The sequence below is a fragment of the Periophthalmus magnuspinnatus genome, chromosome 5 (assembly GCF_009829125.3).
Source record: "Periophthalmus magnuspinnatus isolate fPerMag1 chromosome 5, fPerMag1.2.pri, whole genome shotgun sequence".
Taxonomy (NCBI): Eukaryota; Metazoa; Chordata; class Actinopteri; order Gobiiformes; family Gobiidae; genus Periophthalmus; species Periophthalmus magnuspinnatus.
In genome coordinates this window covers 17,019,696-17,044,326 of record NC_047130.1, presented here as the reverse complement: position 1 = coordinate 17,044,326, position 24,631 = coordinate 17,019,696, and the positions used below count along the sequence as shown (strand labels likewise).

At 39.2% G+C, this 24,631-nt stretch overlaps 2 protein-coding genes across 3 annotated transcripts; one reads left to right on the top strand and one right to left on the bottom strand.

The window, feature by feature from the left end:
• Positions 1-912: 912 nt before the first annotated feature.
• On the bottom strand, positions 913-7,226 carry zc3h10 (zinc finger CCCH-type containing 10). 2 transcript variants are annotated; one of them, XM_055222084.1, is made up of 4 exons: positions 7,042-7,226; positions 4,156-5,303; positions 2,349-2,866; positions 913-927 (listed from the first exon to the last, which is right to left on the bottom strand). In XM_055222084.1, exons 2-3 carry the CDS (start codon positions 5,245-5,247, stop codon positions 2,354-2,356), a joined length of 1,605 nt encoding a protein of 534 aa, XP_055078059.1. In that variant the 5' UTR covers positions 5,248-5,303; positions 7,042-7,226; the 3' UTR covers positions 913-927; positions 2,349-2,353. The 2 variants fall into 2 exon arrangements, with proteins under 2 accessions (XP_055078059.1, XP_033823278.1); XM_033967387.2 differs by lacking the exon at positions 913-927 and having other exon boundaries at positions 1,488-2,866.
• A 249-nt stretch (positions 7,227-7,475) lies between these two features.
• On the top strand, positions 7,476-24,137 carry si:dkey-28n18.9 (uncharacterized). The gene is made up of 15 exons (XM_033967390.2): positions 7,476-7,684; positions 10,868-11,030; positions 12,534-12,641; positions 13,742-13,849; positions 15,692-15,752; positions 15,822-15,946; positions 16,776-16,859; positions 17,844-17,918; positions 18,306-18,336; positions 18,632-18,719; positions 18,809-18,848; positions 20,175-20,261; positions 20,961-21,050; positions 21,408-21,473; positions 22,414-24,137. The coding sequence occupies exons 2-15, from the start codon at positions 11,025-11,027 to the stop codon at positions 22,549-22,551; spliced, it is 1,107 nt and encodes a 368-aa protein (XP_033823281.1). The 5' UTR covers positions 7,476-7,684; positions 10,868-11,024; the 3' UTR covers positions 22,552-24,137.
• Positions 24,138-24,631: the final 494 nt, after the last annotated feature.

The following is a 24,631-nucleotide window of genomic DNA, read 5'->3' as shown; positions in this document are numbered from 1 at the left end:
CATTTTATATTGTGTTTTGATATGATATATAAATGTACAGTAATAGAGCAGCTGGGTGTGCAGACTCTCAGTGTGACTTTTCAGTAGAGCCCTCACTGATGTCTGTGGGTTGAAACATTCAAAAGTTATTGCACTTTTTCCAAACGTTCTCCAAATGTTTTCATTCGGATAGGTTTGGAGAGGCCTGGACTTACTCATGATAAAATGATTGTAAAACTCTCATTTTTATAGGTATTGACCTCAAATTTGAAATGTAAGTGGTCAACAATCTTGTCAGTTGAGATATAGTGTATTTTTGGCCCCAGCTCCCCACTGTAGCTTTCTACACATTCATTTTCACAAAATGTTTTTGGCGAGGATGAGAATTTTTTTTTTTTATGTGTGTGTTCCAAAGTGTATAAATGCTCAGCAGACAAACTTACAGTAATTCTGACACCTGTGGGTAAAACTATAGGGTGTTACCTTTACAAAGACCCCAAACTTGTGCATTTACTACTGAGGGTTCAATAATGGTGATTATTTTAATTTGGAGAGGTCAGAACAAAGGCAATTTCACCAAAATGACACGGAATGCTAAGGGGATGCTCTTTTCCCCCTTGTGATGTTATGAAGAGGTAGTTTAAGTTAACAGCTCCTTTTACCTTTAGTTCAGTAGAGAATGGAAATTCCAGGAGCTAAAATCATCCAATTGATTCTCGTGAAGGTGTGGGGAGTTAAAAAAAACAACAGTGAAGCACTTCCTGTATTATCACATGATGACATCACAAGGTGGAACAGAGTGTCATCAGTTCTAGAGAAACAGTATATGGACAGGCATTAGAATTGTTATCATTAAAAGTTATATTTGATTTGAACAGGTTTACCTCGTATTTGGGGAAAAACTTTTAACATGTTTATGAAAAGTTACATCAAAATCTTACACTGCTCCTGTAAAATAACAGGAAAAGACACATGAAAATAAAATTAGACTTTTTTTTTTGGCAATGCACAACGTACCAAAGTTCAACTGCAAAAAACAAAAAAAAAATATTGACAAACGGCTTCAGTTTTCAGTTTGTATTTCTAGACACGCTTCATAAGAGGAAACAGGGTTATTCAGTTCAAAGTTTTGTTCATGTTTATAACGTTCATTTATAATCCCTTTGGTGCACAGATTTATGCCAACAGCAGTGTCCATGGCTACTTCAAATCTAACATCAAGGAACAGGCCTAAAATGTTCTCTTGCTGCCCTCTAGTGGCCAAACAGGAAAGGTTGATTTTTGTTTGAATGTCTCCAAGTTGCACTGATTTCAGCATTTTCCCCAATGACTTTGACTCATTTTGTGAAACCACTCAACACATGTACCATAGTTAGAATTGGCACGATAGAACGACTGCATAACACAGCATTTTTACCCTATCACAAAACCCAGGAACAATATTAAATAAATTCTATAATAAAATAAATACACGATGAAAAGTATATAAACTGTATTGGGATAATGATTAGAATTAGATTTGGTCCAAAAATTAATTTTCAAATCGGGATGAACCATTTTAGATCTTATTTTCCTTAGAACAACTTGATATTTTGTTGTTTGCTTTGTACGGCTGAATGTTTTGGTAAAAATATGTAACTGCCATTTTTCAGACAAGATTTGTGACTTAAGATTCCGTTCAAAGTTCACATTTTAAACACCTCCAGAAGAATTGATGAAAAGACTGAAATATGAACTGACAAACACAAGAATCACAGCTCTAAACTACAGGGTCAGCAGTTTTTTCGCAGAATAAGAGGAGAATTTGTTGCTTGTGGTGGAAATGATGGTAATTTAAAAATTGCAGCCTTTGCGATTTGCTAACAGCATCCATTCAAATCACAATTTCACTTTCCATTAAAAGGCCCTATGTTACACCAAACAGACTCTTGTGAGGCTTTAGCCATGTTACAATGTTGTTACCTCATCAAAAACATACCAGGGGTTGTGTTTAGTTTCATTCACACATTTTTCATTAATATCTCCAAAGCTCAAACTGCTGTCTTCCACCTTGTGATGTCATGAAGCGTTACTTTTCAAATTAACAGCTCCTTTTACATTTAGTTCAGTAAAAATTGACAATTCCAGAGCTGAAACCGTCCAGGAATTCAGCCTAAATATGCAGGGTTTGTGTGTTAAACATGAGTGAATGAAACAAAACACAACTCCAGATCTGTTTGTGATGAGGAAACAACATTAGAACAAAGGTCGAAAATCAGTACAACAAAGGGCCTTTAATCTTGCTGTCTTTTTGTAGAGGACAGACTGAGTCGTCAAATGAGCCGGTCATTGAGAAAAACGCATTACAAATAAAATCCGGTTCTGTGTACCAGTCTCAGTGTGGCAGAGTGGTTATCCTCATACTCTGGCTGGCGATGGGGTACGACACCATGGGGGTCGTGGCGTGGCTCATGGTGATGACCGGAAGAGCCTGGGTCATCGACACGGCAACTGGCGCTATGGAAACTGCTACTGGCGCCATGGAAACGGGAGGAGCCATGCCCTGCGCGATGGTCTGAGCCAGAGCAGCAGACATAGGAGCGATCTCTGGATTCATGTGAGGTGGAGGGGCGGAGGGCGGAGCTGCGTTTGTGGGTGGGGCCGTCGGAGCGCCCGTGGGAGCTACCAGGTCTTGTTGGGTGACCGGGCGCGGTTGGAGTCCGGCGCTGCTCAGGGTGGTGTGCGTCTGAGCGATGCTGTGGTTGTAGGAGCTCACTGCACCAACAGGGGGCGCCAGGCTCTGCTCTGAAGGGGCCGGGGTGGAGGAGAGGGTCATGACTTTGGCCTGGCTGCGAAACTGGGCGTTCTGCTCCAGGAGGACTTCGTTAGTGGCGATGAGGTTTGAAACCTGAGGAGAAAAGACAGATTAAAACGGGTTTAATTCAGAGCTAGCATTTTTTTTCACTTATCTGCAGTCGTTTTTAAAGCAATACTACCAAAATTTGCTTTGACTCCATCTCCATCTAGCTTTTAATGCAACTACACCTGTGTAATGTGTTCTTCAAGAATTGGAAAAACAAATGGGTACAAAAGAACTTAAAACAGAACAAAAATACTTTTAGTACTTTCATAAATAAACATATTTTAGAAGCTATTACCTCAACACAACACTTGGTGACAGTGGTTAGAGCAGCTGTCCACCAACCTAATGGTCAAAAGTTCAATTCCCACTAGTGATCGGACAATAAACAATGTCATTTATCGTGATAAAAAAGGGTTGACAATAATCATTCATGGGACATTTTATATAATCCTGATAATTGGGGGGGGGGTCTGTTGTCCGGGTCTTAGGGGCCCAGAATTGGACCCTCTTCCTATTCATTTGTATTACAGAGGGGCCATGTGAGGCTTATTGCCCCGGGCCTCCATATTTCGGTTGATGGCCCTACTCATCCATAATATTCTCTATTAAAGTTATAATTATTCATATCCATAACAGGTTTAATCATTATTGTGATATTCAATTCATTTATTTTTGTAACGCCCAAAATCACAACAATAGTTGTCTCGAAGGGCGTTCATGTTTTGGTTGATGGGGGAAACCGGAGTACCCGGAGGAAACCCATCCAGACACGAGGAGAAACATGAAAAACTCCACACAGAAAGGCCTGGTGACTCAGGGATCGAACCAACCTTCTTGCTGTGAGACATGAGTGATGCCACTCAGTCACCGTGCCGCCAAGACACAAAAAACAAAACAACAGGAAAAATCAGACACATAATAATATAATCGGTAATCACAATTATTCTGGCCATGAAAATTGTCACACAAAATTTCAATATCGTCCCATGCTTAATTCACACTCCAATAGAGTCCTGCTGTTGTGTCCTTAGGCAAGGCACTTCACCCACCTTGCCTGTGTATGAATGTGGTGGGTGTGTGAGTGAATGGTGGTGGTCGGTGGGGCTGATTGGCAGCCACTCCAGTCTACCGTCAGGGCAGCTGTGGCTATATTAGTAGCTAATACAACAGTATGGAGTATGGGCTAAATGAAAAGGCTTTAAAGCGCATCACAAGTGTGTAAGGTGGAGATAGACAAAGACGTTTGGTGGGCTGTACAATATTGATTAAGTCAAAATTTAAATCTACAAAACACAATGCACATTGTTAATAGTAGTAGTAATTTTGAGACACACCTGTTTCTTAAGCTCCTCCACTCTCTTCCTCAGCAGAGCGTTTTCCTCCTCCAGAAACCTGTACTCGAGCGGGCGTGGCTGTAACGCTGCCTGCACCCCCAGGTCATAGTGCCCCCCGCTGCTCCCATCGCTCAACCTCAACCCATCCAACCTCCTCCTCTTTATCTGCAGAGTCGTGTGGTCCATCGAAGCCTCCAGCGAACCCGCATCGAACAGGCTACTTTCCAAAAGAGGATCGTACACGGAGCTTCGATCATATCTCCTTTGTCCCGATGAAGTCAGTGACAAACACCCGCTCATCCCTCCTCCACTTACACCAACCCCGGACATAGCTGGGTCCCTGCATCCACCCATACTCGCACACCCCATTCCAATTATGTTATTGGCACTTCCTCCAACCAATCCCTGCATTCCTCCATAAGTCCCGCCCCCAACTCCTCCCATCCCGCCGACGCCATTCACCATCATACTGGCGGCGGACCCAATGGCGCCACCTACTCTGCTCGTATCATACTCAAAGTCTTTTTTAACGTGACGAAATTTACACTTGTTTCCTCTCTGGCACTCTCCTTTCAGAAAGTCTCTGCAAATAGGGACTTCACCGCGACTGTGGGGGAGGTCCATAGGGGACAGACCAAGCCGTGCCGCTACTTTCCCTCTCAATCGCGGTGGTAGCTCTCCTGTTTTCTTATAGTAATCTTCGTCATCTTTTGAGCCGTGGACGAAGCGGCAGTTCGAGCGAAGGCATTCTTTATTTTGATGATCGTGGCAGAAAATAAACTCATTTTTCTGCACACCCAAATCAGGGACTTTGTTGATTTCGGGGTGTCTGAATCTACAGCGTTTACCTCTCTTGCAAACATTCCTTATAAAGTCTCTACAAACTCCATCCAGTCCTTGTCCGGTGCCTTGCCCCCGGCTCTCTCCATTGCTACAGCTGTTCCCGTTGCCTAGCGCCCCTCCACCCCCCATCCCCCCAGAGCCCGTCGCTGCTGCTGAACCCCCTGCCCCCGACACAGGACCCCCCTCGTCTCCCAGAGTCCCCCCGCTGCTGCTGCCGCCGGACAGGTAGGAGCTGTCCCGGTCAGGCATAGCGCTCCGACCGGCACCGGGAGGAATGCGCACTCATTGAGAGGCGTGGGCAGACCCTAAAAGAAAGACAAATATCAAAAGATGAGTAACTAATTAAACAGTGACAGAATGATAACACAGTGTTTGCTAAATGAAACGGATAAGATAATGTTACTAACGAGTGTTGCAGCTCAGCCTGTCATGATAATCACTATATCCACTTCCTTTTCCATATATAAAACTGGAACAATATATTTTGGATGTACAATTTCTTTACAATAGAGAGGAGATTTAAGGCATTTTAAGCCATTTTTTGTAGAGTAATATATTTGAGCTGTAGAGTGATGCATCGATCCCGATTTTGGTACTGCAGCTTTAAATATCTGCAGATAACCGATATTGACCGATACCAGAGCAAAGATGATAACAGAATTTATTTCCTTTAAACAAAAATAAAATACGACAAAACTGATCCAAATGTGATGTAGGTGTTATCTTTAAAGCAACCATAAAACAGCTTTGTAGAAATGAAAGTTCAAACGTTACAAGACTTCATGGGACAATTTATTACATAATTTTTTAGGCCCAAACAGAATATCAGCTGAACCAATATTTGAAAGCTGATATCAGATCCAGCAGTTTTTACAATACTGGCACCAATATCCAATGCAAGCATCAGGTTGGTGCTTCCTCTAGTACAGGGTAGAATAAACAACTTCTAAGGTCAGTTATTGGCTCATTCTGCTATTTACTGGGTTTATCCAGCTTTAATGTTATTGTGTCAATAATGTAAAGTAGTTTCCGTATTATCATTTATCATATTATGATGTTATCATGACAGGCTGAGTTGCAGAAGTATGCTAAAAAAGCAAAGAGAACCACTACTTCCTCAAAACCCTTTGCCCTGTTTCAGTGAAGAAATTACTGTTATAAAAGACTTTAAATCCTATTAAAGCCAGAGTATGTCACTTTTTTGCCAAAGCATAAACTAAAATAAAAAAAACATGAAAAACGTGCATCCTAACTTTGAGTGGGCTTGCATCTCCACAAACCTGACTCTAATTTGGCATGGAGGAGGGCCTCTTTCTGCTCATTTCCAAGGAAATATTGTCCTTTGGCTATAATATTCCATAGTATAGCATTAACCTATCCATCTCCATAGAGAATGTATGATTTTAATTTTCTGTTTCCATAGAATCATGCAGGTGAAGTCCATGCCACCTCCAGAAAGTTACATGCTCTAGCTTTAACCTTGAAAATATGACAGTAATAACTAGACTAAACAGTTGTGAAAATATTTTAAAATGAAAAAGAAGAATTTCCCAAGTTTTATGTAAAAGAGGCATCATCTGGGGATTTCTGTCCATAAAATTAACTGCCAATATAAGCTTTACAGCATAAATGTAGTTTGTTTAAGAATGCAAAGGCTATTATTATAGACTCCTACTGTGGGACTTTGATTTATTTAAAAGTTAATAAGAATTTAAACATCTGCAGACATTTAGAATAATAAAACTAGTGAATGTAAAGCTTTAATCTGCTTGTTGATGGTGTAATTCCACTTTACAAAGGGAAATATACACATGTAAACAATAGCACGTGATCGAAAAATAGTTTTGAATCGCACAAAAACAGATTAAAAACAGATTAGGCGTTTGTCATCGTAGTAAAGTACAAAATAAAACTAAAAACTTGATATTACAACATGGGTAGACGTTTTGGACAGTAAAACACCTGCAAAGCTGATCTGACTGATGTTAGCATGCTAGCGCTAACCCGATGCAACAGAGATGCTAAATGCTAATATTGTCTTACCGAATGCAAACAGCGGGGTATAAAACAGCAACACGGCGAGGCACAAAGTCACTTAATATCTCCAACTTGATCCAATACAAATAATCCAGTTAATAGCACAAATATATGCGCTATTTGGATGTTTTTTCCAGGCCCTTAGCTGTTTGTTGTCACATTTCCCTGCGCGAGGCGTCCATGACGAAAGACCAAGCTCCTCCCCCACCTCAGCGATCCGAAAATAAAATAAATAAAAAAATAAAAATAAAAGAAACTGAACAATAATTGTATTTAAAACGGATAAAATATTACACATTTAAAAAGTAAGTAAATAAATTAATAAATCACACGTAAAAATGTGTAAAAGAGAAAAATAACAAAGCTAAATTACTCTATCTTTCTCTTATATTTGCATATAAAGGTGCACATTAGCAGCGTGCAGTTTACCGGGTGAAAATGCGCGCATGCGTGGTTGCTCTGCTGTGCCTATCTGCATGGGCGAGTGGATCCATCAATGCAAAAAGAAACATCTACGATACCCTGGACGTGGATCCCAGCGCCACACCGAGTCAGATCAAGAAGGCTTTCCGATCTTTGGCGCTCAAGTATCACCCGGATAAAAACAGGGGCGCAGAAGCAGAGGGGCGCTTCAGGGACATAGCAGAAGGTACCACATGGCCCATCTACAATCTGACACGTGCTTGGGGTTTTAAATATTATTGGGGCCCATCAGCACAAAAAGTATGAAGAGTTTGGTTATAAAGGGTGTTAAAAAACAAACTGAGTGGGCCTAATCTTGACTTGCACACATTAGCCAGTGTTGGAGTAACACATATCCCAACAATATGTATCCTGAATAATTCTAGTACTGTTATTTTTCAAAAATTAAGGGAATACAGGCGGTGTTTGATCATGTGATATAGGCAAACCAAAGCAAGTTTATTTGTACAGCACAATTTGTACACAAAGAAATTCAAAGTTCTTTACAGAAAAAGAAAGACATTAAAGTCACAATACAACAAATGAAAACATTAATAATAATTGTAAAGTCAACATTAAAAGAGAAGAGGCAGAATAAAACTCTTTCAGTCATATTCACAGCTAAACAGAACCATTTTAAGCCTGGATTTTAAACATTGTCAAAGTAGAGGCCTGTCTCACATCTTCATGAAGACTGTTCCAGGTTTTAGCTGCATAAAACTGAAACTCTGATTCCCCAAAAAGCCCAATATCCCTCTGCTCATGTGGTGAGGATGTGTGAAATGCTTTAAAATGGTGGAACAAACATAAAGCTTTTTGCATTTTAACACTATAATTTAAAGGAAACTCTGCCTGAGAGTACTACATTCTGAATACTTAGAGTAGAACATGTAACAAAACATGTTACAAAATGTATTTGAACGTAAATATTCAATATTCTGTAAATAAATACTCTTCTTCTCTTCTCTCCTCTCCTCTCCTCCTCCTCTCCTCTCCTCCTCCTCTCCTCTCCTCTCCTCTCCTCTCCTCTCCTCTCCTCTCCTCTCCTCTCCTCTCCTCTCCTCTCCTCTCCTCTCCTCTCCTCTCCTCTCCTCTCCTCCTCCTCCTCCTCCTCCTCCTCCTCCTCCTCCTCTCCTCCTCTTTGCAGCCTACACAGTTCTGTCCAGTCCAGAGAAGAGATCCTTGTACGACCGTTTGGGACATGACACGTTTTTGAAGAATTCGTGCGGTTTCCATGACGACAAGCCAAATTTTGATGATATTTTTAATTTTTTTGAAGAGGATTTTTTCGACACTGATTTCATGTGGACATTTCCTGATGACACTTTTGAACATTTGAATTTTCATGATCCTGAGTTTTCATTTTCAGACGCTGAAGATTTTGAAAAAGATATTTACTTTTGAATTGAAGATATGTTATAAATATATTAAAGATGTTTGTGTGATATATTTCCTCCTCTTCTCCCTGTCTCCTCCTCTTCTCTCTTCCTCTCCTCCACTCCTCTCCTCCTCTCCTCCTCTACTCTCCTCCTGTCCTCTCCCCCTCTCCTCCTCTCCTCTTCTCTGTCCTCTCCCCCTCTCTTCTCCTCTCTTCCTCTTCCTCTCCTCTGTCTGTCCTGTGTCAGTGGAGCTGCTCTAGTGTGAACTGTGTGAGTCACATTCTGCAGAACAATGCAGCAGATTCTCAGCATTGACCTGACGTCTGTCTGCTCATTAAACTGGATGTGTTTCATTTGTAAATTCTAATAAAGTCCAGTTTAAGTTTTGCAGTTTTGTATCAGTTATTGTTGTATTCCAACAATGTGATCCTGAGTGTACTTTTCATGTACTACAGTTTTTATAGCAGCAGGAGCAGTAGTTGTTGTTGTATTCTGTCATATGTAACTCCTCCATACTTCGAGTGATACTGATTGCACTTTTACAGTTTTTGTAGTAGTAATAGTAGTAGTAGTAGGGTTTAGTATGGCTCAGGAGGCTTCTTCAGTCCTGGTCCGATGCTGGTGGACAGTTGTTTTGTGGTTTACACTTTACTTCTGTGTTTTCTGCTTAAGTTGAGCTGCTCTAAGTGTGAAGATAAAAAGTGTGAACATAAAAAGTGTGAGTCACATTCTGTAGAACGACGCAGCCAAATGTCTTCACTCTAAAACTTTTGTCCAGTCACAGGATTGAACTGTTCATTTGATACTTACTCTTCATGTGTTTCATTGTAAAATCTTACAAAGTCCAGTTTTACTCAGTTTTGCCGTTTTATTGACAGTTTTGTTGACAGTTTTGTTGACAGTTTTGTTGACAATACTTTTGCTTCAGATTTTTTTATCTGTACTTTTACAGTAGTAATAGATTTCACAGAGTTGAACCTAGGGTTAGGTTGACTACAAGTACTAACGCTTCAAAAATTGCAGTTATTCTGAGTATACTTTTCATGTACTACAGTTTTTGCAGCAGTAGTAGTCAACCTAACCCTACATTTACTCCTTCAACATTTTACAGTTGTATTAGTAGTAGTTGTACTCCAGTGATCCTGAGTACTTTTACTGCATTTCTGACCTGGTACCATGGCTGTGTTAGTAGTAGTAGTAGTTGTACTTTTACAGCATTTCTGGCCCAGTGCCATGGCTGTGTTAGTAGTAGTAGTTGTACTTTTACTGTGTTTCTGGCCCACTGCCATGTGTAAGTAGTAGTAGTATTAGTAGTAGTAGTTGTACTTTTACTGTGTTCCTGGCCCGCTGCCATGTGTGTGTTAGTAGTAATAGTAGTAGTAGTTGTACTTTTACTGTGTTTCTGGCCCGCTGCCATCTGTGTGTTAGTAGTAATAGTAGTTGTACTTTTACTGTGTTTCTGGCCCGCTGCCATGTGTGTGTTAGTAGTAATAGTAGTAGTAGTTGTACTTTTACTGTGTTCCTGGCCCGCTGCCATGTGTGTGTTAGTAGTAATAGTAGTAGTAGTTGTACTTTTACTGTGTTTCTGGCCCGCTGCCATGTGTGTGTTAGTAGTAATAGTAGTAGTAGTTGTACTTTTACTGTGTTTCTGGCCCGCTGCCATGTGTGTGTTAGTAGTAATAGTAGTAGTAGTTGTACTTTTACTGTGTTCCTGGCCCGCTGCCATGTGTGTGTTAGTAGTAATAGTAGTAGTAGTTGTACTTTTACTGTGTTTCTGGCCCGCTGCCATGTGTGTGTTAGTAGTAATAGTAGTAGTAGTTGTACTTTTACTGTGTTTCTGGCCCGCTGCCATGTGTGTGTTAGTAGTAATAGTAGTAGTAGTTGTACTTTTACTGTGTTTCTGGCCCGCTGCCATCTGTGTGTTACAGCAGTTTCCTCTCGGGGGCGTGTCCTGAGTTACTCACTAACTCTGGCCTCTCTTTTTCCTACAGCAGCATTTTTCACCTCAAACTGACTTTTGTTTTGCCGTGAGCACATCAGGCCGGAGGAAATCCTGTGCCGCTTCAGCAAAACACAAAATCTACACACAAAAGACAAGAGCTCAGCGTTTACCAGCCACATCTACGTTTGGGAGAGCGCACTGGCAAAATGATGGTAAGCCAGTCTTGATATGGTTTTAATGTGCAGCTTATGGTCATGTGACTGTAGTGTCATACAGAGAAAAGGCTCGTGTCATATTTACAGCAACAAAACTGAAAAACTCATGTACTATGTCACTTGAGTGGTGCGTAAACTTTGAATGTTCTTTTCAAATATGTAACAGATATAAACTACATGAGCCGTGTTTATCTCAGAACTGTTCCTCCCGACTCCACCTCACCCACACCCTTATATTCACCCCAGTACTTTGAGATAATTTGAATGAAAAGCCAATGTAGTGCAATGTTGGAAAGTACAAGTGGTAAAGTACTGTACTTAAATAGACTTTTCAGGTATCTGTGCATTACTTTGGTGCATTTTACTTTTGACTTTTACTTCTGTACATTTGAGGGCAGTATCTGTACTTTCTACTCAACTACATTTTTGAACTGGACTGAAAGTAAAAAGTACTTTTCATATGATTTCAGGGAGTATTTTTACCATGTTCGTGGAAACATCCCGACTAAAGTTTTTGAGTTCAAGTTTCGGCTTTGAGCAAAACAAACACACAAAATTCATGAGAAAAAATAAGAAACTGATGTGTATTGTTATTGTTCGACCAAAAAAAGTGTCATTTTAATCAGTATCTCTACATTTACACTTTAGAAAACACTTGTGTGAAATACTTTTACTTTTTACTCTTAAAGTACATTTTTAAACGAGTACTTTAATACTTTTACTTAAGGTTCTGGTCTAATGCTGTTTCCTCATCACAAACAAACCTGGAGTTGTGTTTTGTTTCATTCACACATGTCTAACACACAAACCTGCGTATTTAAGATGAGTTCTTCTCTCAAACTGAAAACACTCTGTTCCACCTTGTGATGTCATCATGGGGTAATACAGGAAGTGCTCCACTGAGTTTTTAAACTCCACACACCCTCACTAGAATCTTTGGATCATTTCTAGTCTGGAATTGCCAATCTCTACTGAACTAAAGGTAAAAGGAGCTGTTAACTTGAAAACTACCACTTCATGACATCACAAGGTGGAACAGAGCATTTTGAGCTTTGGAGATGTAACAGACTAATAATAAAGTGTTACTCAAACATGTGTGAATGAAACAAAACACAACTCCGGGTCTGTTTTTGAGGAGGTAACAATATTATAACATGACTTAAAGCTATAAGAGTCAGTTTTGCGTAATATAGGACCTTTACGTAATATGATTTGATTTTTTTTTTTTTTTTTTCATAAAAATGAAAAATGAACCGGTTCTGTCAATAGATGTTTCATACTATTTTTTATAAAGAAATTACAGCGTCTTTGAATACTCCCAAAGCGCTTTACTCAATATTATTAATTCACTACTACATTCATACTAGACAAAATGAAACAACAGAAACGGGTCTGAGTTTTCAAATACAATTCCTGATATTATTCACATCTGTTTTGTTTCTCTCCAAAAAGTGATGAAAGGTTTTTGTGTTTTTCTTTTGTTTTTTTGTTTCGTATTAGGAGGAGGTTAAGGATGGCGCTGTCCTGAGTGTCCACGGCAACCGTATCAAGGTGACGGAGGTGGTGAGAGATGGAGACAACCTCACCTTCATCATCATCTCACAGAAGGTATGGACAGAACTATGCTAGAAGGACATTTGAATTTATTTATAGCTACACAGTCTTCTCTTATTCATCATGGGGCCCCCTAGTGGCTAAAGGCCCCCTGTGCATATACCCGGTATTATGTTATAAGGTGATTTTATTTTATTTATACAGAAAGAGTTACGATAAACATAACACTAAGTAGAGTAGAGGTGCCGCTAAACAGTCTTTTCTTATTTATCGTGAGGCCTCCTAGTGGCTAAAGGCCCCCTGTGCATATACGCAGTATTATGTTAGAAGGCTGTTTTATTTTATTTATATAGAAAGAACACAGTTAGAGATACGAGAAAGCTATCAGACATAAACCTGAGGGATAAAGGTGAAGCTGAAAAGTATTTTCTTATTTATTATGGCGCCCCCTAGTAGCTAAAGGCCCCCTGTGCATATACCCATTTTGCATATATCTAGTAACGGCCCTGAAAAGGACACATTAACTGGGTTAGGAGAAATTCCTTAAATTGATCAAAGCAGAAAGACTGGAAGAATATGTCTTTTTTTTTTTTTTATAAAATATGAGATATATATAATATATTACATATTTTCTATGTTGAAATAGCCTAATAATAACAATGACTTAATGGTAGAGCTATGTGATTGGGACAAATAGCACTGGCGCCTCTTGTGGTCCATGGATGAACAACATCAAACATTCACAAGGAGGGGCAGCTTTAAACTATGTCAAAAATGTCTGGAATTCTACATAAACAAGTAAAACATTGGTCTAATATTTAACAGCTCCCTTTGCCTGTCAGATCCTCTCAGACTGAACCACCTCTCCTCCCTGGTATTTAACACTAGACCCACCTCTCCTCCCTGGTATTTAACACTAGACCCACCTCTCCTCCCTGGTATTTAACACTAGTCCCACCTCTCCTCCCTGGTATTTAACACTAGTCCCACCTCTTCTCCCTGGTATTTAACAGTACGCAGGATGTCGGGGTGTTTTCTTGTTATTTTCCCATGTATCGTGTGATCTGTATATATGTATATCTGAAGTTGTTTTAAATGTGCTATATAAATAAAGTTGACTATAATAATAATAGTTTTGTGATGTTCGCGCTCAGCTCTCTGGGACGGGCGAGTACCATGTGGCTCGCTCCTATGACGACTTCGACTGGCTCCAGCAGCACCTGTTCTGTCAAGAAGAGGTGCCCGGGATACAGGGCATCATAGTGAGTATGACCAGCAGGAGGATTGATTTCACGTCAGTCTCACAACAGTCTCTGGGGGTGTGACGTTAACTGGAGGCACTGCTCTGTCTGAAGCTCAACTCTGAAACCAACTTTCAATTATAGAAAAAACTCATATTTGTTGTACTGTATATGCTCAAATCATCATTTATATCTTCCATTTTATGTCAACTTTTGGCTCAATGATCCAGTTGATGCTTTGCAGTGACATCACACAAGGGGTGTTGTTCATGGATATTTATGGCAGAATGTTCAGCAGTGTCCATGGTGATTTACTCAAGTTAGATATTTATCTGAGCTTTGTTTTAACACAATCTGACCATAAGAAAACTGACTTAGTCCCTCTCACATAATATTACAGTCACAAGCTAGTTAGCATTAGCTTTAGCCAACAGTTTTTCAGTTAGTCACTTTCACCTTTTTGTTGAAAATCAAACTCCTAAACAGGACCATAAACACTTGGATTGATCACAGGCTCCTGGAAATGTGCTGTTTAAATAATTTTTTTATTAAAGTTTTTCAGGTATCCACGGTAACTGCTACACATTCTGCCTGTAGACATGCATGCAGAACACTCCCGTGTGACTGCAAGTACTTAAAGTTGCACTATGTAACTTTCCTGGTGTAGGGTCAATCACCTGCTTGTCTCCATGGAGTTGTTATTGTTTTGTGTAGAATATTCCACAGTATCGCATTAAACTAGATGATGCCACAGAGTTACAGGTCAGATCTGTTAAGAGGCGACACAGCTCACTGTAAGAATGCATGTTTGTCCATGTATTTTACACCAGTAACTGAATAAATGCATGATGGTTAAGTTTAATGCCACAGTCTGGAACATTCCTGGCAAAGCAACATAACATCTTCACCAGAAAAGTTACATAGTGCACCTTTAAAGTAACAATGTACCATACTCAGATCTTTCAAGGTTTATCTAGAAAAATATGTGGCACCGGGTCTAAACCAAACTTTTTTAAAAATCATTAAGACAAATAATAATAATGATGATGATGATGATGATGATGATGATGATAATAATAATAATTGTATAGGCCTAACACTTTACAAAACATCCAAAATATGGTAAGAATTCATCATTATCTAAATAAAGCAGTTTAAATGAGGGTAAAAACAGTCGCTGCTGGCTTCATAAACAGTTCTAAACAGCACAGTGAATGATGCAGAGTGGTAAAGTTTGAAAAGCATCTGCCAGAGCTGATTCTGAAATCTTTGTTTTTTTATACAAAAATATATTGCAATCAACACTGTATATATAAATGGACATAGCTAACCTATTAGCTGCTGTGTTCCAAATAGAAAGTGATCATGGGCGCACTTCTGGCTCCATCAACTGGGCTTCAGTTCACTTTCTATTGATAATCTGTGCCCCCTCTCACTGTAACTGCTGCTGTCAGACTTGTCATTCTGATCTTAAAGTGTTGATATTAACCCGCTCTGTATGATCCTGTTTTTTTATTTCACTATTGTGTCTGTAAATCAAGATATGAACATTGATAACAGACAAATCAGGCGCCTTCTTTCCCCGAGGTTGCCCCCAGCTAGCATTAGCAGCACCCACTCCCTGCTAAATTAGCAGTGCTGGCGAGAAGGGTCATTACATTCAACAGCGTTCCAAATCTCTCAGTTCCAAATATGGAACTGTGCCCCAGATTGGTCCCTATAACTGCTTTAGCCTCGATGAGCTTCATTTGGAGCTGAATGCTGTGGGTGACGTTACATTCACTTAGTCCACTTCTTTATTCTGATTGCAAAAAATAAAAAAAATGAAAGTACCGTATTGAATCTTTTTTTTCTCTCTCCAAGTTCCCTCCTCTTCCAGCCAAAGCTCAGGTGAACGCTTCAGCCAAAGTCGTCAAACAGCTGGGTAAGATCCTGTTGAATCTCCCGTTTTACAGACAGATTGTAAATAACTGCGTCTCTTTGTGCTGTGCAGGTATTCTGGCTCTGGGAGACTGGAAGCCCTACGGCGCTGCACTGGAGCGCTTTCTCCAGCAGGTGGCGTCTCACAGCGTCCTGAGCAAAAACAAGGCAGTGGAGGACTTCCTCACCAGCTCAGAGGTAAGCAGACACACTTGCAGTCATATTTTATTTAAAGTGTATGTATATCAACCAGGGAAGCACCAACACACAGGGGCATCGGACTTGGGGGGTGTAAAGGGAACTGTTTACCCAGGACCCTGTGCAGGTGGGGGCCCTTTACAAAGTCTATACCGGGCATTTTTCATTAAACAGCATAGTGTGGGCCCAACAAGATGATTTGTACCCAGGGCCCAAAATACGGTGCTACACTCCTGTCGATATGATGCTGTGATATCGGCTTCCAAATATGTCAGTTCAGTCAATATCCACTTTTGGTCTACATGATATGGTATATATGATCTACATATATATAAATTGGTATAAAATGGCCCAAAATGTCTCATAATATTAAACTTATATTTTTACAAAGCTCTTCTGCTGTTACAAAACACATTAGGATCATTTTTTTACCTCCTGCTGTTTGTGTTTAAATTAAATAAATGCTTTTTCAGTCTGTGCTCTGGTGTCTGTTGATATCGAGGATCAGCAGAAACTTAAAGCCAAAGTATAAACATTGATACCGGGACAGAACAGCCTGGCTCGATGCGTCCCTAACATAAACAGAAGCCGTTCCAAACTGATATCACAGAGCTAACAGGTGCTCATAATCTGGAATAATCCATACTCTCCCTTTACACGACAGAGTTGGTTTGTCTATAATGTTCTATAAGCACAAGTCAAGCACATGTATTTAACCATGTGAGAGGTTCATCTACTGCTGTGTGTGTTTCCTGTACTCTGCATATGTATTTATTTATCTATTTTTATTATTATTTTAAATTCATGAATTCATTGTGTGTATTTGTAGCCTCCGGGTCGACAGAAAACCAAGAAGAACATTTTCAACCGTCTGAGCCAAGCCGTGGAGGGGATGAGGAAGGAGGGACATAAGGTAAACAGCTCACTCTAAGAACACAACGCAGGAATAGAACAGGACTAGAACAGGACTAGAACAGGACTAAAGCAGGACTAGAACAGGACTAAAGCAGGACTAGAACAGGACTAAAGCAGGACTAGAACAGGACTAAAGCAGGACTAGAACAGGACTAAAGCAGGACTAGAACAGGACTAGAACAGGACTAAAGCAGGACTAGAACAGGACTAAAGCAAGACTAGAACAGGACTAAAGCAGGACTAGAACAGGACTAAAGCAGGACTAGAACAGGACTAAAGCAGGACTAGAACAGGACTAGAACAGGACTAAAGCAGGACTAGAACAGGACTAAAGCAAGACTAGAACAGGACTAAAGCAGGACTAGAACAGGACTAAAGCAGGACTAGAACAGGACTAGAACAGGACTAAAGCAGGACTAGAACAGGACTAAAGCAGGACTAGAACAGGACTAAAGCAGGACTAAAGCAGGACTAGAACAGAACTAGAACAGGACTAAAGCAGGACTAGAACAGGACTAGAACAGGACTAAAGCAGGACTAGAACAGGACTAAAGCAGGACTAGAACAGGACTAAAGCAGGACTAGAACAGGACTAAAGCAGGACTAGAACAGGACTAAAGCAGGACTAGAACAGGACTAAAGCAGGACTAGAACAGGACTACAACAGGACTAGAACAGGACTAAAGCAGGACTAGAACAGGACTAAAGCAGGACTAGAACAGGACTAAAGCAGGACTAGAACAGGACTAAAGCAGGACTAGAACAGGACTAGAACAGGACTAGAACAGAACTAAAGCAGGACTAGAACAGGATTAGAACAGGACTAAAGCAGGACTAGAACAGGACTAGAACAGGACTAGAACAGGACTAAAGCAGGACTAGAACAGGACTAGAACAGGACAGAAGAGAGACTATTACTTTTACCAACTAATAATAACTGTTTTTATCCATGTGCATGTCCTAATATTTGTTTTATTTTCAGGACGTGGAGGATTTCTTCCAGACCGAGCGAGACTTGAACCACACTTTGACCAGCGGCACTAAACTCGTGGCAGAGGTGAGAATGTTGTCAGTCACTATTATCTTCTGGAAGAAAACAAAAGGCTGAAAACAAACTCCAAATCATATGCATTGTTGTCTATGGATGTATTTGAGGCATTTTAAATGCAAAGAGCTGGATTAAGGTCTATAGTAAATTATACAAATATAAGATCTCTTATTTATTAACAAACAAGCCAGTTCTTCACACATGAGACTGTCCATGTGTCTGTCTCAGAATAACACTTTTATATATCATTGATGTTTTTGTTTATGTAAAAGGTTTAATGTTGTTAAGCAAATGTAAAAAAGTCACTATGGAAATAACGGAAAAGCAAGATCACTTTTACTAAATATGTATCCATTATAAACTGTATCAAAAATCTATGAAAAATGTGTCTTTCAGAAATTTCTGGATGTGGTGCAAACAGAACAAAGTAAGTACATCTAATTTCCTCAGAGCTAGCTGTATTTTATTTTAATTTTTAAAATGTTTTATTTAATAATTTTTCATTTTTATTTAATTGTTTTTTTTATTTTTATTTTATTTATTTTTTTATTTAATTTTTATTTTTATTTAAATCATTTTTTTAAATATATTTTTTGTGTTGATTTTACTTTATTATGTATATATGTATTTTATTTGTACTTATTTATTTATTTTATTTATTATTTATATTTTTATTTAGTTTGCTGTATTTTTCTTATATAAACAGTGTTTTTTGCGTGCAGAGATCTCCGTGGCCTTGGGACACTTCTCGGCGGCGCTGCAGATGTGTGTAGAGTCTGGAGACGACCCGGACAAACAGGCTTTCTCCAGGTCAGTCACATGACTCCACTTTTTATGGGACAAAAGTCTCAAAGTGAATGTATAAAAGACATGTGACACTGTGGACTTTGTGCTCACAGGGTTTGTAAAAATCTGTCTGAAGTCTTCAACTCGATGGGGGTAAGTGACCGGGACATTTAATGATTAAGCGAAACTCATCAGAGTGAAATAAAGAGCCAATGTTACACTGTTCTGATCTGTGTTATTATGTAGTTTACTCATCACAAACAGACCTGGAGTTGTGTTTTGTTTCATTCACACAAACCCTGTATATTTAGGCTGAATTCTTCTCTCAAACTGAAAACACTCATGTCATCATGTGATAATACAGGAAGTGCTCCACAGTGTTTTTAAACTCCACACACTTTCACGAGAATCATTTGGATAAATTCATCTCTGGAATTGTTAATCTCTACTGAACTAAAGGTAAAAGGAGCTGTTAATGTGAAAAGTACTACCTCATGACATCACAAGGTGGAACAGAGCATTTTGAGCTTTGGACATGTCGACAGACTAATAATAAAGTGTTACTCAAACATGTGTGAATGAAACAAAACACCAGATATGATTTTGAGAAGGTAACATCATTATAACATGACTTAAACCTCACAAGAGTCTTTAGTGTAATATAGGACCTTTAAAGTAAAAACCAACCACAGTCATTTGCATAGTATTTGCTCTAAAGTGATTCTAGACGAGTGGTTCTCAGCCCTTCTCCTTTGAGTGATCTGATAATGAGATGCAAAGCCACACTCTGAAATGTGGAACACTGGTCTCTTGTGTTTTGTATAAACTATGGACTGATGTTAACAGTGAAAAAGGTGCAAATGGTATAATATGTTTTTATAAGATGAAACTATTTAAAAATCCTATATTACACAAAACAGACTCTTTTGAACTTTAAGTCATGTTCTAATGCTGTTCCTTCCTCAAAAACAGACCTGGAGTTGTGTTTTGTCTCATTCACACATGTTTGAGTAACACTTTATTATTAGTCTGTTACATCTCCAAAGCTCAAAATGCTCTGTTCCACCTCATGAAGTGGTAGTTTTCATGTTAACAGCTCCTTTTACCTTTAGTTCAGTAGAGATTGGCAATTCCAGAGTTGAATTTATCCAAATGATTCTAGTGAAGGTGTATGGAGTTTAAAAACACAGTGGAGCACTTCCTGTATTACCACATGACATCACAAGGTGGAATAGAGTGTTTTCATTTGAGAGAAGAACTCAGGCTAAATATGCAGGGTTTGTGTGTTAAACATGTGTGAATGAAACAAAAACACAACTCCAGGTCTGTTTGTGACGAGGAAACAGCATTAGAACAGATCAGAAAACAGAGTAACATGGCTCTTTAATGACTGACTTTAATTCTAACATAAAAATAATGAAACATCCACAGCTCATATATTCTGAAGTCACAAAGCTTAAACATGTGGATGTGTTTCAGAAGCACATGGGGAGTGTGGCAGAAAACAACATGAATACTCTGGGTCTGGGGCTGGATCTGGAGGCTCGATACCAGGAGGCGGAGAAGGTACGAGGAGAAAACTGCGACAAACTGTAGAAAACTGTAGAAAACTGTAGAAAACTGCAGGCTGTTTGGGAAATTCAGGAGGTTTTGTTTTGTGGGTTTTGGTTTTGAGTAGATTTTTTTTTAAGGTAATTTTATTTTTGGAGAAATTATACTTTTTTGTAGATTTATGGGGATAATTGTACTTTGGAGTAGATTTTTGGGGGTAATTATACTTTTTGCATTGATTTTTGGGTGGTAATTGTCCTTTTTGACTATATTTTTAAGGGTAATTGTACTTTTTGCATTGATTTTTGGGTGGTAATTGTACTTTTTGAGTAGATTTTTTGGGGTAATTGTACTTTTTGGAGTCGATTTCAAACTTGTACTTGTATTTTAATATAATTCTATAATTCTAAAGTTTGACATCGCCTGCTCTGATTGGCCAGAGCTCAGAGATTGTACAGACTGTGGTTTGAAATGACGCCAGCTTTAACCTTTTCAATAGATATAAAATACTGAGTAGTATTTTTCACGTGTACTTTTTACTCTTACTGAAGTACAATTTTAGCAGTAGTTCTTGTAATAAAGTAAAAGTACAGTTTCATGGCTAAAGATGTACTCGAGTACACATTTGCAGTACTTTAACCTCTCTCATACATTCTGTTTCATATCCTTTTGTTTTTGCTGCTGTCTAAACTTTGACTCTTGCGCCCCCTACAGGAAATGCTCTTCCGGAGAACGTGTAAACTGGTGGAGTTAGAAACAGCCAAGAGAAACGCAGAGAAGGCCAAACCTGTGAAGAAGCCCCTGGTAAACAAAAATACACAGAAAAGTACACAGAATATGTCAAGGATTAATTTATGTGTGGTTCCCAAATCCATCCAGCAGAGGGCGGACTTGCACAAGTTAAAATAAATCCACTTTTTTGCACAAAGGAATCCACAAACATTAAAGTAAAAGAAAAAATAAGCACTATAGCACTATTTGGATTATATCAAATTCAAACATTTTGGCATCTCCATGGAAACAGATCAGTGTCTCTGTGGAAAAGTGTGGAACATTTCATGCAAAGCCACAATATTCCCATGTTTTATAACAGAAAAACACCACAAAAGTTCCATAATGCACCTTTTAATAACGTCTGATGCTGATTTCTGCTTTGACCAGATGGAGGAGGTGAAGAAAACGACAGAGGCAGAGTTCAGTCAGATCAGCGCGATGGCCAAACAGGAGGTGAACGCTCAGCTGCAGAAAGGCTGTTTCTCACATTTTGAACACACTTTCACTTTAATAGGTTACATTTATGTGTTAGAATTGTAAGTTATAATTTCAGATGGAGGACAGATGCTTTTATAACTCTATTTTTGAGAAGAAATATCCAAACTAAATCCACAAATGTTTAATCTTCTCATTATTAGTTTGGGATCCACTCCACAAACTCATATTCTTCAGTCTCATGTCTTTAAGTCATTTCAGCAGACGACACTCATGTTTTTGGGGTTGAATAAATGCTCCACTTTCTGAAGCTGCTGTGAAATAAAGTAAATCCGTTTAGTTTGTTCATACTGACAGAAAAGACCCTGAACTTTGGGCCAGTTTTTGTTTCATGTGGATAGGCCCAGTGATTACAGAGATATGAACCATAAACCAGGACTAAACCAGGACTAAACCAGGACTAAACCAGAACTAAACCAGGTCTAAACCAGTACTAAACCAGGACTAAACCAGAACTAAACCAGGTCTGCAGCTCAATGTTAAAATATTGATACTCTGCAGCTGATGCCATCAACATTCTAACTGTAGGCACTGCTCTGTCTGAAGATCTGTTATTCTTTAATCTAACACAATCTGACCAAAAAGAACTGATTTAGCTGAAACTACAACAAGTGAGATCATCAAACTCCCAAACAGAATCATGAATGCTCAGACTGATCACACATGTCGTTTAAATCCATCTAAACACATTTTTGACAGCGTTTGCTAATGTGCGCATTGTGTCTCCATGGTAACTGCTGAACATTCCATCATAGAGATACACGTGGAACGCCCCCAGCCTGACGTCACTGTAAAGTACCGATAGGGCTTCCAGGATGTTGATATGTCACGTGAACGAAACCTGAATCTGAATCATAATTTTAACCTCTGTGTTTGTATGTTTTTGATATTTTTGCAGATTAAACACTTTAAACAGGCGCGTGTGCAGATGTTGCAGCAGGCTCTGGTTCTTTGGTGCGAAAAGCAGCTCGTCACAGCCAGAAAAAACACAGAGCAGCTGAATGTGCATCTGGAGACGGTCAGAGGGTTGGCCTAGTCCTGCCCAACGACTCTCTGCTCTTTAAGTTTGATGTTATTTCGTACTAACTGGACCCACCCTACTCTGCAACTCTAGCCTGGCCAGCCCAGACTACACACTTTTCTTTTCTATTCATATGGAGCACAATAGTCTCACTCACTCCGAAACCTGGTTCTGCAAGTAAATTTCCCATTAATTTTTCCCATAAAAAGTTTAAAGTTCTGATATTACGCAAAATTGTAGTGGGATTCTATATAACAAACCTTCAAATTCTTATACTTATTTCGATTTTTTTGTAAAGTATGGGAAAAATGAATGAAAAGTCCTTCCAGAAGTGGTGGGCAGACACTGTTCTGATTGGCTTGATTGACAGATGAACTATCCAATCAGAGAAACACATGGTTAGTATCAAAACAAACATGGCGGCTCACAACATTTAAAATAACATGAAGTGCTGAAAAACAGTGTGGATTTTTGCAGAATCGATGACTGAACAACTAAACTGTTAAAGTTAATGTAGAGTTTAAGATTTAGTTCTGGATGATGTGAGATTATTTGATAGAAATTGTCTTCTGCCATTAAGACATGTGACGCTAACAGAGCTCAGGATTGTGTCGCCTCAGACTAATGTTAAAACTATGAGATTTTAAAGGTCCTATATTACACAAAACTGACTCTTGTGAACTTTAAGTCGTGTTCTAATGCTGTTACCTCCTCAAAAATAGACCTGGAGTTGTGTTTTGTTTTATTCACACATGTTTGAGTAACACTTTATTATTAGTCCATTTACATCTCCAAAACTCAAAATGCTCTGTTCCACCTTGTGATGTCATGAAATGGTAGTTTTACCTTTTGTTCAACAGAAATGGGCAATTGCAAGGCTGAAATGATCCAAATGATTCTAGTGAAGGTCTGTGGAGTTTAAAAACACAGACCTGGAGTTGTGTTTTGTTTCATTCACACATGTTTGAGTAACACTTATTATTAGTCTGTCACTATTTTTTCCTTTAGTTCAGTAAAGATTGGCAATTCCAGAGTTGAATTTATCCAAATGATTCTAGTGAAGGTGTATGGAGTTTAAAAACACAGTGGAGCACTTCCTGTATCACCACATGATGACATCACAAGGTGGAACAGAGTGTTTTCAGCTTGAGAGAACAACGCCAAAATATGCAGGGTTCGTGTGTTAAACATGTGTGAATGAAATAAAACACAACTCCAGGTCTGTTTGTGATGAGGAGACATAGATCACAAAGCAGCGTCATATGGGGCCTTTAAAATTCTAAAATGCTAAATAATCACCGTTTTGATTTTTTGTAATGTTTTAAATTCCTGTGTGTTTGCTGTGAATGTGACAATTGAACACTTCAGAACTCAGGTGACCTAACGAAGCGTCTGCTGCTGCGTCGCTAGAGCCGATTCTGTGTCCTGTTTGAACCTCACTCTGAATAAACTGTGATCAACTGTAACTGTCCCACTGCTGCCTCCGTCAAATCACACACACCATTAACCCGACACTCCGTGGGTTTACACTGTCTGCAGGGCCGTGTAAAGACGTCTGCAAGTCTGTTTCTATAGTCAGATTAAAGCCCCACTGTGTAACATTATAGGCAACCATTAGACTAAATTATCAGTTTTTATTTTAGTGTGTTAAAATATACATTGAAAACCTTGCAATCTTACTGACTGGGCCTCGCCTCTCCATGAAGACTGATAGAAGAGGGGGTAATTTACTTCTATGGGGCATTAAAGAGAGGGTAATTTACTTCTATGGGGCATTAAAGAGAGGGTAATTTACTTCTATGGGGCATTAAAGAGAGGGTAATTTACTTCTATGCGGCATTAAAGAGAGGGTAATTTACTTCTATGGGGCATTAAAGAGAGGGTAATTTACTTCTATGGGCTATTAACTGTAACACATAACATATTTACCATGTTTCCTTTTATTGTTTTGAAAATGCTATATTCACCCAGAACAAAGTTTCGCTTTTGTCTCCTCTCTTTGCTCTCTGCACTAAGTTACTCCCCCTTCAGAGCGCTGCCACAACACAATGAGAGTGCATCCCTAATGAAACTACTGCACATCACATCAGGTTTG

Bases quoted from the DNA above. Each gene is read 5' to 3' on its own strand.
- si:dkey-28n18.9 (XM_033967390.2), top strand. The intron at 12,642-13,741 runs GTATGGACAGAA...GTTCGCGCTCAG, and splicing joins TCATCATCATCTCACAGAAG to CTCTCTGGGACGGGCGAGTA. The intron at 17,919-18,305 runs GTGAGAATGTTG...TGTGTCTTTCAG, and splicing joins GCACTAAACTCGTGGCAGAG to AAATTTCTGGATGTGGTGCA.
- zc3h10 (XM_055222084.1), bottom strand. From the start codon at position 5,247: ATGCCTGACCGGGACAGCTCCTACCTGTCCGGCGGCAGCAGCAGCGGG. The intron at 2,867-4,155 runs GTGTGTCTCAAA...TTTTCTCCTCAG, and splicing joins TGGAGGAGCTTAAGAAACAG to GTTTCAAACCTCATCGCCAC.